At 49.6% G+C, this 13,882-nt stretch overlaps 1 protein-coding gene across 1 annotated transcript; it reads left to right on the top strand.

Annotated features, from left to right (window-relative positions):
* Nucleotides 1–9,297: 9,297 nt before the first annotated feature.
* On the top strand, nucleotides 9,298–11,217 carry LOC119246551 (ankyrin repeat domain-containing protein SOWAHD-like). Its single transcript, XM_037512912.2, is given in 3 exon segments — nucleotides 9,298–9,563; nucleotides 9,566–9,589; nucleotides 9,592–11,217. Coding segments are annotated over 3 exon segments (942 nt in total). The 5' UTR covers nucleotides 9,298–9,466; the 3' UTR covers nucleotides 10,413–11,217.
* Nucleotides 11,218–13,882: the final 2,665 nt, after the last annotated feature.

Genomic DNA, 13,882 nt, shown 5'->3' with positions numbered 1-13,882 from the left:
GCCCACTGACTGGTGGTTAGATCCCAGTTTTTCCCGAATCTACCCTTAAATCCTAACCCCTATTCTGCTACAGGGATATACCCCCAGTTGTCACATTTGAGTTTGAGAATAAGATTCAGCAGTGTCCCGCCATGCTAGGGTCTGAAATGCAAAACTACACGTTGAACCAGCTAGAATCATTTTGGTATAATAGAAGGAACACGGACAATGGATTATTGGCTCTACTTTACAAATGGAACTTAGACAATAAATCTGTTATTTCCAAAGTGGTTGGAAGATGATTCATTGAGGTATGGAGAGAAAATATTAGAAATTGTATTTAAATTTTTTTTAAAGATTTATTTATTCATTTACACAAGAACCGGGGGTACAGGCCAGATGCGTGGGAGGGTGAGAGGATTCACCAGAGACAGAGCGGGAAACAGAACAGGCAGACTGACTGACTGACTGACTGGCTGGCTAGACACTGGCACCCTCATTCGATTCATTTGTAAGATGATCACTGATGGATGTTCTGAAGGAGGAGCTGGAAATCCACAACACAGAAGGACCCATGGTGATGATCAGGCTCTTTCATTTTATTTTTTTTTTCATTTTTAAAAAGATTTATTTATTTATGCATACAAGAGCTGGGGTACAGGCCAGAGGTGCAGGTGGTGAGAGGATCCACCAGAGACAGAGTGGGGAACAGAACAGGCAGATTGATTGAAATACACTGCTGAGGGGCGCAGCGGGCCAAACAGGAGAGGTCTGCTGTGCCATGTGGGTCTCCTCCCTGGCCGGGGATTGAACTCGTGCTACAGAGGCTGTGGCTAGCTTCACAGTGCTGTGCTCAACCCCTTGTGCCCCAGGGAGGCCCATGATTTTTTTTTTTTAGTTCAAAAACTCATTCCTTTTTCTGTATATTCCACATATGAGTGAAATCATCCAGTATTTGTCTTTTCCTTCTGGTTTATTTCACTTAGCATCATCCCTCCAGCTCCAATTGGGTTGTCACACATGGCAAGTTTCATCTTTTTCTATAGCTGAGTAAAATTCTATCATGTACATATACCACATCTGCTCTTCAAGTCAAAGTTGATATTTCAACCATGATTGAAAGAGTAACTGCCTTTGAAGGAAACACAGTACACAGATATTTGTATTTTCATTGTTATGTAATTTTATTGCCAAAATGTTAAGTTATGTACCTAGAGAACCTTTCATATCTGCACACTTAAAACCTGAAACTGAAAATCCCTACCCTGTTTTCAACCTTTCAAATGTCGAGTTTTTGTGGTTTGTTAAAAACACCAAAGTGCAACAAGGGGCAACTGGTTTCCAAGAACAAATGATCAGCATCAGGAAAACTGACTGTTCATCAGCTGAATTTCATCAAAACCTTTGCATCATTACTGGGTGGAATTATCAGTGAGGATCTTGATGTAGAAAGTCCATCCACTGGAATTTGTCTGCATTCGGAGCTGGGTATCTTTTTGAGATATCTTTCTCTTCTACGACAGCCACTGAAACCAAGTGCTGAAATAAACCATCTGAGAATCACACCGTGGCACAGCCATATTGCAGTGTTAACCCAAGATTTTTTTTGAAAGTGAAGCATATGCAGTCACCTTCTGTGGGGAAAAAAAATTGTATTAAAAGTAACATCTTGATGAGTCAAAATAGTTTTTGCGGGCCTCCCCGGTGGTGCAGCGGTTGAGTGCTGGGCTGCGAAGCTGCCCACAGCCTCTGCAGCGCCGGAAGCGGGAGTTCGATCCCTGCCGCCAAGGGTCCAACAAGGTGCGCAGACCTCTCCTGCTGCTGCCCGCTGCTCCCCTCAGCAGTATATTTCAGTCCAATCTGCCTGTTCTGCTCCCCACTCTGGCTCTGGTGAATTCTCTCACCCTCCCACGCTTCTGACTGTAGCCAATGTTTGTGTAAATAAATAATCTTTTAAAAAAATGTTATTGAGGAACTGTTGATTTACATCATTTTTTTCTTTTATTTTTTTATTTATTTATTTTTTTAAATAATAAATTTTATTTTTATATTCCCCATACAATTGCAACCCCCCCATTCTGACCCCAATCCCTCCCTCCCACCCTCCACCTCCCAAAAGTGTCTCTGTTTCATAGTTTTTTGTTGATTTTGATTTTCACTTTCTTATAGTTACTCATTTTCCTGGTCCCTTATTTAAGTTTTCTAGATTCCTGCTATGAGTGAGACCATCCGGTATTTTTCTTTTTCTTTTTGGCTTATTTCGCTGAGCATGATCCCTTCCATCATTATTTGTATTTTGGAAGTATAAGGTCCCCCCCCTTTAGGTATTTTTACCTTAGTGCACCTCACCATCAAAGCACCCACAGTCCACCACCATAGTCCATTGTTCTCCTTCCCTGCTTTGTTTTCACCCTCCCACGCCCCTCCCCGCTCTGGAAGCCACAGTTCTATCGTCAGCTTTCAAAGGTTGGTTTTTAAGTTTGACTTTATCTCACCCTTTGTTTGGTTTCTCTACATTCCACATATAAGTGACACCTTCTACTATTTGTCTTTCTCCTTCTGACTCATTCACTGAGCATAATCCCTTCCGGTTCCATCCATGTTGCCACCACTGGCCTGAGTCTATCTTTTTTGACCACTGAGTAGTACTCTATCATGTGTGTATACCACATCTTCTTGATCCAGTCATCCATTTTGGGGACTCAGGTTATTTCCATATCTTAGCTATTGTAAGTAGAGCTGAAAAGAACATGGGAGTGCAAGCTTCCCTTCAAGTTAGTGCTTTTTTATATTCTTTGGGTAGATACCTAGGAGTGAAATTGCTGGGTCATATGGCAGATCTACTTTTAATCTTTTGCAGAACCTCCATACTGTTTCCACAGGAACGGGACCAGCCTACATTCCCACCAACAGTGTAGGAGGGTTCCCTTTTCTCCACACCCTCACCAACATTAGTTGTTTATGGTCTTTTCCATGAGAGCCATTCTCACAGGTGTGAGGTGGTATCTCACTGGGGTTTGATTTGCGTTTCCCTGACAGTAAGTGATGATGAGCATTTTTTCATGTGCTCGTTGGCCATCTGCGTGTCTTCTTTGGAGAAGTGGCTATTTAGCTCTTCTGCCTATTTTTTAGTTGGGTTATTTGTTTTCTTTTTGTTGAGATATATGAGCTCTTTGTAGATCTTCCATATCAGCCCCTTGTCAGATGTATGGTGTGCAAATATTTTCTCCCTTTTGGTAGGATGTTTCTTCCTTTTGGTGCATGCGTTAGGAATTGTATGTGAGTTGAGTCATATGCCATTTTGAACTTACAAAACATTCATTTATTGAGAATGCCTCAAAATATTTTTATTAGCCAAATGTGCCATCCCAAAAAGTTGGGAGACCACAGCTTTAATAGTATCTACCTTGTTTAAATATCAACAAGCTCACGAACATAATGTGGTTGGCACACTCAGTGAGTGTGGTCTTTTACAAAATCCTCTCTATGAGTGAGGCATTAGAGGTAATGTTGAATCCTGGTGAAAAGAACGAGTCTTGCATTCAGCAAAGTTGGAAGGTGCTCTTGCCACTTACTAGGTGAGTGAATATGATGGATGAACTTTGTGGGCCCCATTTTCTCATTAGTCCCCATCTCTTAGAGTTGTGAAAATAAAGAGAGAGAACACAATTTTTAAATAACATTTTCATGGAGATATCATCCACATACCATATAATTCACCATTTGCAAGTATATGCCTTGGTTCTTTTCAGTGCATGCTTTAGTACATTAGCAGGGTTATGCAGCCATCACCTAATTCCAGAACATTTCTGGCACCCCAGAAAGAGACCTGTGCCCCTTAGCAGTCACTCTCCATTCCCCTTTCCCTGCCCGCACTGTCACACTAACCTATGGATTTGCCTCTTCTGTACATTTCGTATCAATGGGCTCAGACAATATGCGATCTTCCACTTCGTATCGGTTATTCACGTTTCCTCTGTGTTGTAATGTGTGTCAGTACTTCGTTCCCTTTCGTAACTAAATAATATTCCATCGCATGGACCTACCACATTTTACTTCTCCAAGCACCTATTGATGGACATTGGGGTTGTTTCTACCCTTCGGCTGCAGTGACTAGTGCTGCTATGGATGTGGGTGCATGATCATGTGTGCTTAATGCTAGGAACAGGGCTCACCGGCACCTAAGTGCTCAACACTAGCAGGCAGCTCTTATCCTTATCATGAGGGAGGGCTACATGGGTGATTTGGGGTCCAGGGTGTCTGGGTGTCAGATACGGAAGGCTGAAGACAACAAGGACAATGTCTCCTAAGTACACACTGTCGCCGAGAGGTGTCCCTGACCACTATACCACGTGACTGGGGTGGTGGTGACAGAGGCATGGGCACTTTTGAGCTCTGGGGCTCCGGGCAAGCACTTACCCTCTCTCAGCCTGTGAGTGAACTGGATATAAATACCCTCTTCTCTATAAACTTCACAGGCTCGATGCTTGGGTCAAAGAGATCATTTTTGAAATATGAAAGCACTCTCAAAACCATAGGGATTATTACCGCGTCTTACATATTACAGCAGCCAAATAAAGTAAGGAAACACTCTTCTGCTCACCATCCTCCCTTCTCTAGATTGTTCGCACTCTCTTCAAGATGACACCCTGGGCCTCCCCGGTGGCGCAGCGGTTGAGCGCTGGGTTGCGAAGCTGCACGCGGCCTCTGCGGCGCCGGTTCGATCCCCGGCTGCTCCCGGCCACCGGAGGAGGATCCCACATGGTGCGCAGACCTCTCCTGCCACCCGCTGCTCCCTCAGCAGTGTACTTCAGCCCTTCTGCCTGCTCTGCTCCCGCTCTGGCTCTGGTGAATTCTCTCACCCTCCCGCGCTCTGACTGTACCCATGCATGTATAAACAAAACAAACAAATATAATAAATAAATAAACATGCCTCTATAAAAAAAAAAAAAAAAAAAAAAAAAAAAAGATGACACCCTGACCTTCTCACCACAGCCCCTGATGCTTGTAGCTCCTTCCTCACATCTACTTAAGGCCACGGGTGAGCAGCCCGATCATGGGTAGAAACCTGAATTCACCTCAGAAGGACCCGCAATGACTTTCTCTCCCCCAGGTTGAAATCTGTGCAACCTTTCCGGGTTTTCGCATTCGCCGATCGGCTAGAGCGCCCTCGTGTGTCACCACGTGGTAATACTTGGACTTTACATTCTTTCCATTGCAGTACCCAGAAAATGTGTAGTGGAAATTTTTTTGTCGTCACACTTCAGGGCCCATCCTTGACACTTGGGCTCCAAGTTATGCCTTGCAGCCCGAGTCCTAGGCAGGTTTCTCTGCTTCCTGCCCATGCCTTTCACTCTGTCATTTTACAAAACAATAGTCTCATGGCTCAACTTCATCCTACCACCTTCTATGGTTCTAAGCTTACCCAGTTCCCAAAGCAAGATCATAATTTTCTTCCTAAAATGTATATCACACATGGGCCTCCCCTGTGGCGCAGCGGTTGAGCGCTGGGTTGCAAAGCTGCCAGCAGCCTCCGCAGCGCCGGTTCGATCCCCGGCCACCAGCGAGGGTCCCACATGGCACACAAACCTCTCCTGCCGCCCGCTGCTCCCCTCAGCAGTGTACTTCTGTCCTTCTGCCTGTTCTGCTCCCTGCTCTGGCTCTGGTGAATTCTCTCACCCTCCTGCACTTCTGACTGTACCCAGTGCTTGTATAAATAAATACACAAATATTAAAAAAAAAAAGTATATCACACTTTACTGAAGGCCTACGAAAAAAAACCATTCCAAATTTCTGTTAAAGAATTTTTAACGTGTTTACTAAATGTGCTTTGTTCTATAGTATAAGGAAAAATATTCAGGATGTTAAACTTTCACAGCGCTCCTCTCATGTGAAGCCGTGACACTTCAAAGGGGGGGGGGCAAGTGGAGACAGTGACATCTGGCTGTGTACCCACACACATTTATACACTCTTGCTCAGTGGAAAGGAGCTTTCGCTCTGTGGTTTTCTCTGTCTTTGAAAATTATGTGATGATATCTGCATAGGTCTTTGGAAGGAAGAGAACATTTTCGATCTAGAATGTTCCCTGCTCCCTCTCTGGGTGAGGGTTATGGAAGCCAGAGGAACTTTACTGCCCATATTCCACACAGTCCCCTCTTGCTTATTTTGCATCCGAGAATTTTTCTGAATCCACAAGTCCGATTGGCAAACTGTATGGCCAGCCAAATCGTGCCTTGGGCTTCACCCCAGGAGTGCATTCCCAAGAAATTGTGTGGAATAAAACTTGCAGCTCAATTATTATTCCCCACTGACTTCCAATATGATATTGTGGCTGAGCTGCTCTCATCACTGACATTGATTTCCAAGGTATGTCTAACACTTCAGCTGGAAGTTTCTCTGCCTTCATCCTCTGACCGTTCAATGACATCTGGGCCAAGGAAACATTAAGATCTCTTTTAGTTCCAGAATCCATAAACAAACTCCTAAAACCTTAGAGAGGCAGCTAAAATTAGGAATAGACACCCGCTGTCACCATTTGCCAGGCAAATACCCTAAACCCAACTTTGGGAGTCCTTTCCAAAGGCTGGGGATGAGGTGTTCATGCCCCAATCCCTCAGAAGAGGCATAGCAGCCACCCCAGGTGACTGCATCTTTATTTCAGGAGGGGGTACTATTCCATTTTCTACTCCCTGGAATCAAATTTCAGACACCCTCTCCACTGAAATAGAGACAGAGGTTGTGGTTCTGGGGACCCAGCCGCCTGTGCAGCTGGTGACCAAGGGTACAAATCACTGGCTAAGTAAAATGAAAGGCAGCGGGGAAGTGCTGAGGCTTCAGTCTCTGGCAACAGAGTTAAGCAAGGACACGTGTGTATGGGTCTGTGGCGTTGGTCAGGCGACTGCCTGTTGAGTCTTTGAACTGGAACCAGAGATATTATTAGTGCGATCGGGCAGGGAATTGCCTGCTTAGTGGCAAGGAAAATTAATAGTCCAAGCATTCTCCCATCCTGAGTTCACCATGCTGGCATTTTGATTAAAAAAATATTGCTGCAGCTGTTTGTATCCTCTGTAAGTATGTGTGCATGTGTGTGGTTTGGTGTTTACAGATTTGGGGTTGCAGAGGGGAGTTTCCAGAGCAACGGAAGTAGCTGCTTGTCAGTTAGGGTTCATTTTGAAAATGAAAGCCTGAAAGCCTGGGGCCCACTCGGCCTGGGCCTGGTGGCTAAGGAGTCAGCAAAGGCCGGGAGGCAACTTTGGCTACTCTGCTCAGTGAAGCAGCCACTGATTACTACCCTTTAATGAATAAACCAAATGTGAGTTGCTTTTGGTGTCCTGCAGATCCAGGCTGGGGCAGGGATGTGGGAGTGGTCATAAGGGCTCAGCTACAGATGTACCTCTTTCCCACACACATACACATGTGTGCATGCACGGTGCCCTCCCCCATCCACACACGATCACATTTTTCCTGGCTGCTAAGCCAGAGCAAGTAACACATTTCTTGCATACCTAGTAGATGCACAAGCATAGTATGACATGGTCATCAGGGAGTTTACAGTTGAATTGGCACGTCAGAGCAGTCAGTGCCAGGAGCCAGAGGAACGGAATAGTACAGAGGGCTGGGGGGAGGGAAAGAAGTCACCCCAGAGGAGGCTTACTGGAGGAGGTGGAAATGGCAGCCAACCTTGAAGGACAGGGAAGAACCACACTAGACAGAACCAGAGAGAGGGCATTCTAAGCAGAGGAGGGCAAGTTCAAGATAGACTCAGGTTAGCACAAGTTCATGCACTCAGCTGGAACTGGGGCTTGATTGATTGTTTTGCACTTGATAAGTCTGGCTTGAATGCAATCCTTCTGTGCCAGAACAAAGGTTACGGTGTCATACAGACCTGCTCTGCAACTTCCTGCTGGGTGACCTTGGACTAGTGGGCTAACCTCTCTGGCAGACTGAGGATAGTAAGGACACTTAGTGCTTGAGGTCCTTGTGGAGTGAAAGAATTAACATATATAAAGCCTCTGTGTTATATACAATGTTATTTATATTTATAAGCCAGGTGTCTGGCATGTAGGAAATGTTCACAACTGGTTGACAAATGAATAGGTTGTCATGAAGGAAAGCTCAAGATATTTAAAGCTGATTCCAAATAGTTGAGGGCCAAGGCAGAAAACCAGTCACCTCCCATCACTGTTGGGCCTAGGGCAGCGGGCTGGTTTGGCCTGAGCCCCCATCCTTTCTGGGCTAGTCTGTTGAAATAGTCTCCTGGCTTTTTGCCTCTGGCTTTCCAAGAATCATCTTCCTAGACACCACCTGAACTGGCTGTGTCCTACTGTGGCTCAAGAACCTTCTATGGCTCCCACTGGTTACTCACTGAGAAACCTCCTAACGTGGGGGGCGGGGGAGGGAGGAAGGAGGTAACAAGTGCCTTTAATGAGGGTAGGGAAGAGCAAAGAGGAGGCCAGTGTTAGGAGTGAAAAGGTAAAGCCTGCTCTTCTTTTAAAAGCCCCGGAGCTCTGAATTCACCGAAATCAGCAGGTTGCTCGGCGAACGGCAGGGATGCTTCTCGGAAGCAGGCAGGGGTTCCGTGGCCGCGGACTCAGATTCACCTGTACCAGCAGCTTCAGGGCAACCTGGGAACCAGGGAGAAGAGGGTGGAGAGCGTTGCTGGGAGCCGCGAGGAAGCAGGGGAGAGCCTCTCCGTTCCCTGGAAGGGCTTCTGCCGGAGCCCAGCTCTCGGGTTTCTCCGCAGGAATCCCGGGCAGCCCCGGGAGCTGCGGGAGGGTCAAGGCCACCCAAAGGGCAGGGCCCGCGAGTCCGGTCACATGGGGCCGCCCGGCCGCCTTCGGAGAATGCGAGACTCCGGACAAAGGCGGCTCCGGGACAAAGTGCAGCGCGAGAGAGTCCTGAGGCGATAAGACGGAAGGGCCGAGGAAGGGGGCGGGAGCGAGCGCCCTGGGGCTCAAGGCTCGCGTTCCTCCGCGGGGCCTCGGCTGGCAGCCAAGGTCGGCCCGCCGGGGAGGGGCGCCCTAGAGCCCCATCAGCCGGCCGTTGTTGGGATGCTGAGAACGCGGCTGCTGGGCCGCGGGGCCGCTCCGGGAGGCGCTCGGCGGTGCTCGCTGCCCTCCCCTGCGCGCGGCCCGCGGCGGCCGGCTCCCTGGCAGGCGGGGCTGCCCGGCTCACCTGGCGGTTTGGGGCGGGGCCGCAGGCAGCCCCGGGCAGCTGAGGTGGCCGCGGACCCCGCGGTGCCGGCAGGGGCTCGCCTTGGCGACTTGGCCGGAGCTCGCACCCCTGCAGGCCAGCGCGCGCCGGGGCCCTCCCTGCACTCTCGTGCGCCTTCCCTCCCTCTCCTCCCCTCCTTCGCTCCCTCCCTCGGAGCCCAGTTGCTCAAGCCGCTTCCTTCCACCGCGCCAGCGCCAGTTCCTCTCCCGGCGGGGCCCGGGAAGGGCAGCGAACGCGAGACACTGGACCCGTCGCGGCGGCACCTCCACGACCATGGCCCAGCCCCGAAGGGCCGCGAAGCCGGCACCCAAGGCCTCGCAGGTCCCCACCGCGCAGACCGTGCGGAAGCCTCCGCAGCCCCGGCTCTCGCGAGGGACACCGGCAGCCTGGGCAGGTACGGGGCCACGTCGCCGCCGCCTCCTCCCGGGAGTCCTCCTTCTACGGCACGATGACGCTCACCGGGCGCCGGCGAGGACTGCTCGAGCTGCTGGGGCTGCAGGGGGCGGCGCCCGCCGGGTGGCCGTCGGAGGAGCGCGCTGAGGAGCAGTCTCTGGGAGGGTCCAGCGGGGCAGGCGGCAGCAGGCTGTGTCTGGAGCCCCGGGAGCACGCCTGGATCCTGGCGACCGCCGAGGGTTGCATCGAGGCACTGTGGGAACAGCTGGAAGCGGAGCCGACGCTGCTGCTGAAGGTCGACCCTATTAGCGGCTACACGGTGCTGCACTGGCTCGCCAAGCACGGGCGCCACGAGGACCTCATCAGGGTGCACGACTTCGCCCGGCTCCGGGGGCTGCAGCTCGACGTGAGCGTGCAGGGCAGCGGCGGCCTCACGCCCCTCCACCTGGCGGCCATGCAGGGCCACGACATGGTCATCAAGGTGCTGGTGGGCGCCCTGGGCGCTGACCCCACGCGCCGCGACCACAGCGGCCACCGGGCCAGCCACTACCTACGGCCCGACGCGCCCCAAGGACTACGGGACCTGTTGGGGGCCGAGGACTGGGGCCCCGCGGACAGCTACCCGTGGAACAACGCCAACAACAACAGCAGCGGCGGCGGCGGCGACTCCGCACGGCCGCTGCGACGGACCCAGAGCGCCATGGGCGCCATGGCCATGGATACAAGAGCAGCGGCGTCGCCCAGCAAGAAGGACTCCACTGGCAAGCGGGTGCCGCATATTCATGGCTTTCTCCGACATATATTCCCCTTCTTCCAGGACCGTTGAGGGCAAGCCCAGACTAGACATCGCCCAGAGACTGGGTTATCCGGGGTCCCGCCAAAGGGACGGCACCTGGGACGCTGCTGTGGCCACAACCAAGCACGCTGGACCCGCGAGGAGCTGACCACCTCCGGGTCTGTTTCAGGTATCTGTCGGGGTCTCCTGGCACCACCGACCCGGAGATCCGGGGACCGGAGCATTCTTGAGAGAGAGAGAGAGCGAGCCAGAGAGCAAAGACCAAGCTGTCTTAGCACTGCATCCCTAAACTGTAAGGCTAAGGAGTGGGAGCAGGAACTTGTTCCTCTTTGCAGCGGCAAATTTCAGCTTCCAGTATCCATTTCTGGGCAGGCAGAAGCTCTGAGTTTTTTGGAAAACATTTCCTAGGAGAATAAGTTAAGATTGTAAACCACTGATGCATCTAAGCACCTAACTGTAGACTTGACTTGGCTATTAACCACTCACTTTGTGCCAGCAGAGTCAGTCCCTGGCAACCGTCTGCTAACACAACCAGACCTGACCCGTACCTTTTCCACTGTATCACCGATGACTTCTTAAGCACATTAAAGTGGCATCTATTTTCCTTTCACCCAACAAATCTGTCCTTTGACTTACTTTTTTTTTTTTTAATTAACCAGCAGGGGGGAAACATCCCTAGTTTGCAAGGACAAGGTCACCAACCTATGACAACCAGCTACAGACCCAGGGCGGGTTCTGGCCCTCACTCTCAGAGCAAAGGCCCACATGTGCGCTGAAAAAGCTACTTTCCCCTTGGCTCTGAATAAAGACACACAGTTCACCTGTATCTGGGCTCTTTGGTGTCTACACACCTGATCTCCAGCACAGTCTCTCATCCAGAGCAATTGTCTGTGGAGAGTAAGGAAAGAAGCAAATCCGCAAATGTACATGTCTGATATTTCCTGGTGAGTCATCTGAGTTACCTTGAAATCTGCCCTCCAATGAGACACACCCAGCTGGCACTTTCCTCCTACAAAGGGCTTCAATCATGAGTATTGTTTTTAAACTTCACTTAATATATTTAGAGTAGACATACAGCTTATTGTACAATCTATAATACATACAAATCGCATGCAATGTATGGAATATACTAGTGTTGACAGGCTCAAACGAGCAAAAGCTCCACGTCCTTGCTGCCTAACAGATCAGCACATTTTTAAAGTAGCTTGGTATCCCTGGAGGCTTGTAGTCCTTGTAATGAACTGCTGCTTCCCCAGCTCTCCCATCCCAGCCCTTGGACACCAGAGAGAAACTGAGTCACACAGAATGCAGTCTAGGAACACCATCCATTCAAGTTTCCTTGCCTTCCTATTTGCTCTCTTTATTCCCCTCTGTGCTCACCTCCCTTTAATAACCCATTCAGTTCCTCTCATCCATGAGCTGATCCAAATCCTTCCTTCCTGTTCATATTTTCAGCCGGCCCCATGTCTCTAGGAACTACACCTGAAACATAGTCACACAGTGTAATTTATCATTTCCTTTTTCCTCTCAACGAACTTCGATGTTTGAAGGGAAGAGGATGACCAGTCCCTGGATTTTGGCATTCGGTATTGGCATTGGCCATAAATACCCGCTTTCCGCTCCCTGTACCCATTTTATAGATGGAAATTGGCTAACTGATGCAGAACTGTGGTTTCTGCTCCACAGTCTCCCCCTGGACAGCTGCCAATGTGCATTGGGCTTGATGAAGGCTGTCTGGGCAGGGCCTTCCTGCCACATGGCTGAGTCTATGGGCTGCTGGCTTGGAGGGAAGACTGGTGAGTGCCTTTGCCCAGCATTCAAAGGACACATAACAGTGGTCCCTACTTCACAGAAAAAATTTAAACTTGAGCATGTTAACTCTTAGCAGATTGAGGACCTGAGACAAGATCTTCCCTGCTCTTTCCCAAATGAAAACCAAGTCAGCTAAAAGAGTTGAAAGCAGCTTTCTAGAATTTTTCGTGTAGTCAGCGATTCTTCCCCACAGATTTTTCTCATCATGTGATATTGCCTAGCCTACCTCCTCCATGTAAAATTGAGGTTTGGCTGCAGGGGACAAACTCCCAAGCTGAAAACTCTCCATGCCTAACATCAAGCCATTGGCATTTCTGGTATGCTTTTCGAGGCAAGCCTGGTATGCTTACCCCAAGAGAAAGAACAAATTCCCCGAGAAACTTTTTTCCAGGGGAGCAAAACTGAGTTAAGCAGATGATGCAAATCTGCATTCTAGTGGGGCATTTGGCCAAGACAAGGAGATAGTTAGAAGCAGGACTGTGACAGGCAAGCAGCAGGGCTGTGGGAGGAGGGGTGCCGCACCAAGGGAGGGGGGGCCTGACCCGTGGAAAGGTACAAGAAAAATTCTCTGGGTGGAAAGTCATGCCTGATCTGAGGCACTAGGAGTAAATGCGAGTTGGTCAGTGGAGAAGGGGGAGGTTCCTCTGCTCAGAGTCCCTGGGGTACATATGGGTGTACTTAGCAAGTACCTGGAAATGCAGGTAAGCCAGTTTAGCAAGAGCATGGAAGCTAGGGAGAAGTTGATGGCAAAGCTGGAGAGGTGGATGGAGGTCCAGATCAGTCAGGGGCTTGTAGGTCATGCTAAAAAGGGAACACAGATTTTATTTATTTGTTTTTTAAATGGTCAATTTTTGTAAAGATTTATTTATTTATGCATACAAGAACTGGGGTATAGGCCAGAAGTGTGTGGAGTTGAGAGGATTCACCAGAGACAGATCGGGGAGCAAAACTGGCAGATCCACTGAAATACACTGCTGAGGGGAGCAGCGGCGAGGCAGGAGAGGTCTGTTGTGCCATGTGGGTAGCTCCCTGGCCAAGGATCGAACTCGTGCTGCAGTAGCTGCGGATAGCTTCATAGTGCTGTGCCTTAATCCCTTGCACCACCAGGGAGGCCCAGAACACAGATTTTAGAAGTAAGCTGGGAGCTATAGAAGTTTTTTAAGCAGAGGAGTGACATGATGGGCTTTTAGAAAAATCACTCTGCCAGTCCTGTGGAGGATAGATGTGCCAGGGGAGACAACTGGCACACGGAGCATTTCTGGAGAAGGCACGCTTCAGCTGAGGAGTTCAAACACCTCTGTGGAGGGCAACGGCTTCCACACTTTCTTCCTTCTCTATAATCTTTGCTCATGAAGTTTACCTCCAAGTGCCACAGGCAAAGGTAACAAATGGGAAATTGCTCAGGTTGAAGCTGGCTTGGGACCTCACCTCCCCATCCCTACCTTTATCTTAGCAGCACATAGTGGTCTCTGGGGTGTGGGGGAAATGTCTCCGCCCACCCTGGGCTCAAATTCTACTACTGATCAGAGACTTTGAGGAAAGTGCTCAGGTCTCTGAGCTGCAGTTTCTTCAGCAGCAAAATGGAAACAATGCAATTTCCCTGGTAGGGTTGTTCCGAAGATTTGCAACAATGTATGTGTAACACCCAGCACACAGTTGGGACACAGGAAGTAGGAACTAAGAACTAA

The sequence above is a fragment of the Talpa occidentalis genome, unplaced genomic scaffold (assembly GCF_014898055.3).
Source record: "Talpa occidentalis isolate TD23 unplaced genomic scaffold, MPIMG_talOcc4v2.1 talOcc4.15, whole genome shotgun sequence".
Classification (NCBI taxonomy): domain Eukaryota; kingdom Metazoa; phylum Chordata; class Mammalia; order Eulipotyphla; family Talpidae; genus Talpa; species Talpa occidentalis.
The sequence above is the reverse complement of the archived record's forward strand: the minus strand, read 5'-3'. Positions and strand labels throughout refer to the sequence as shown.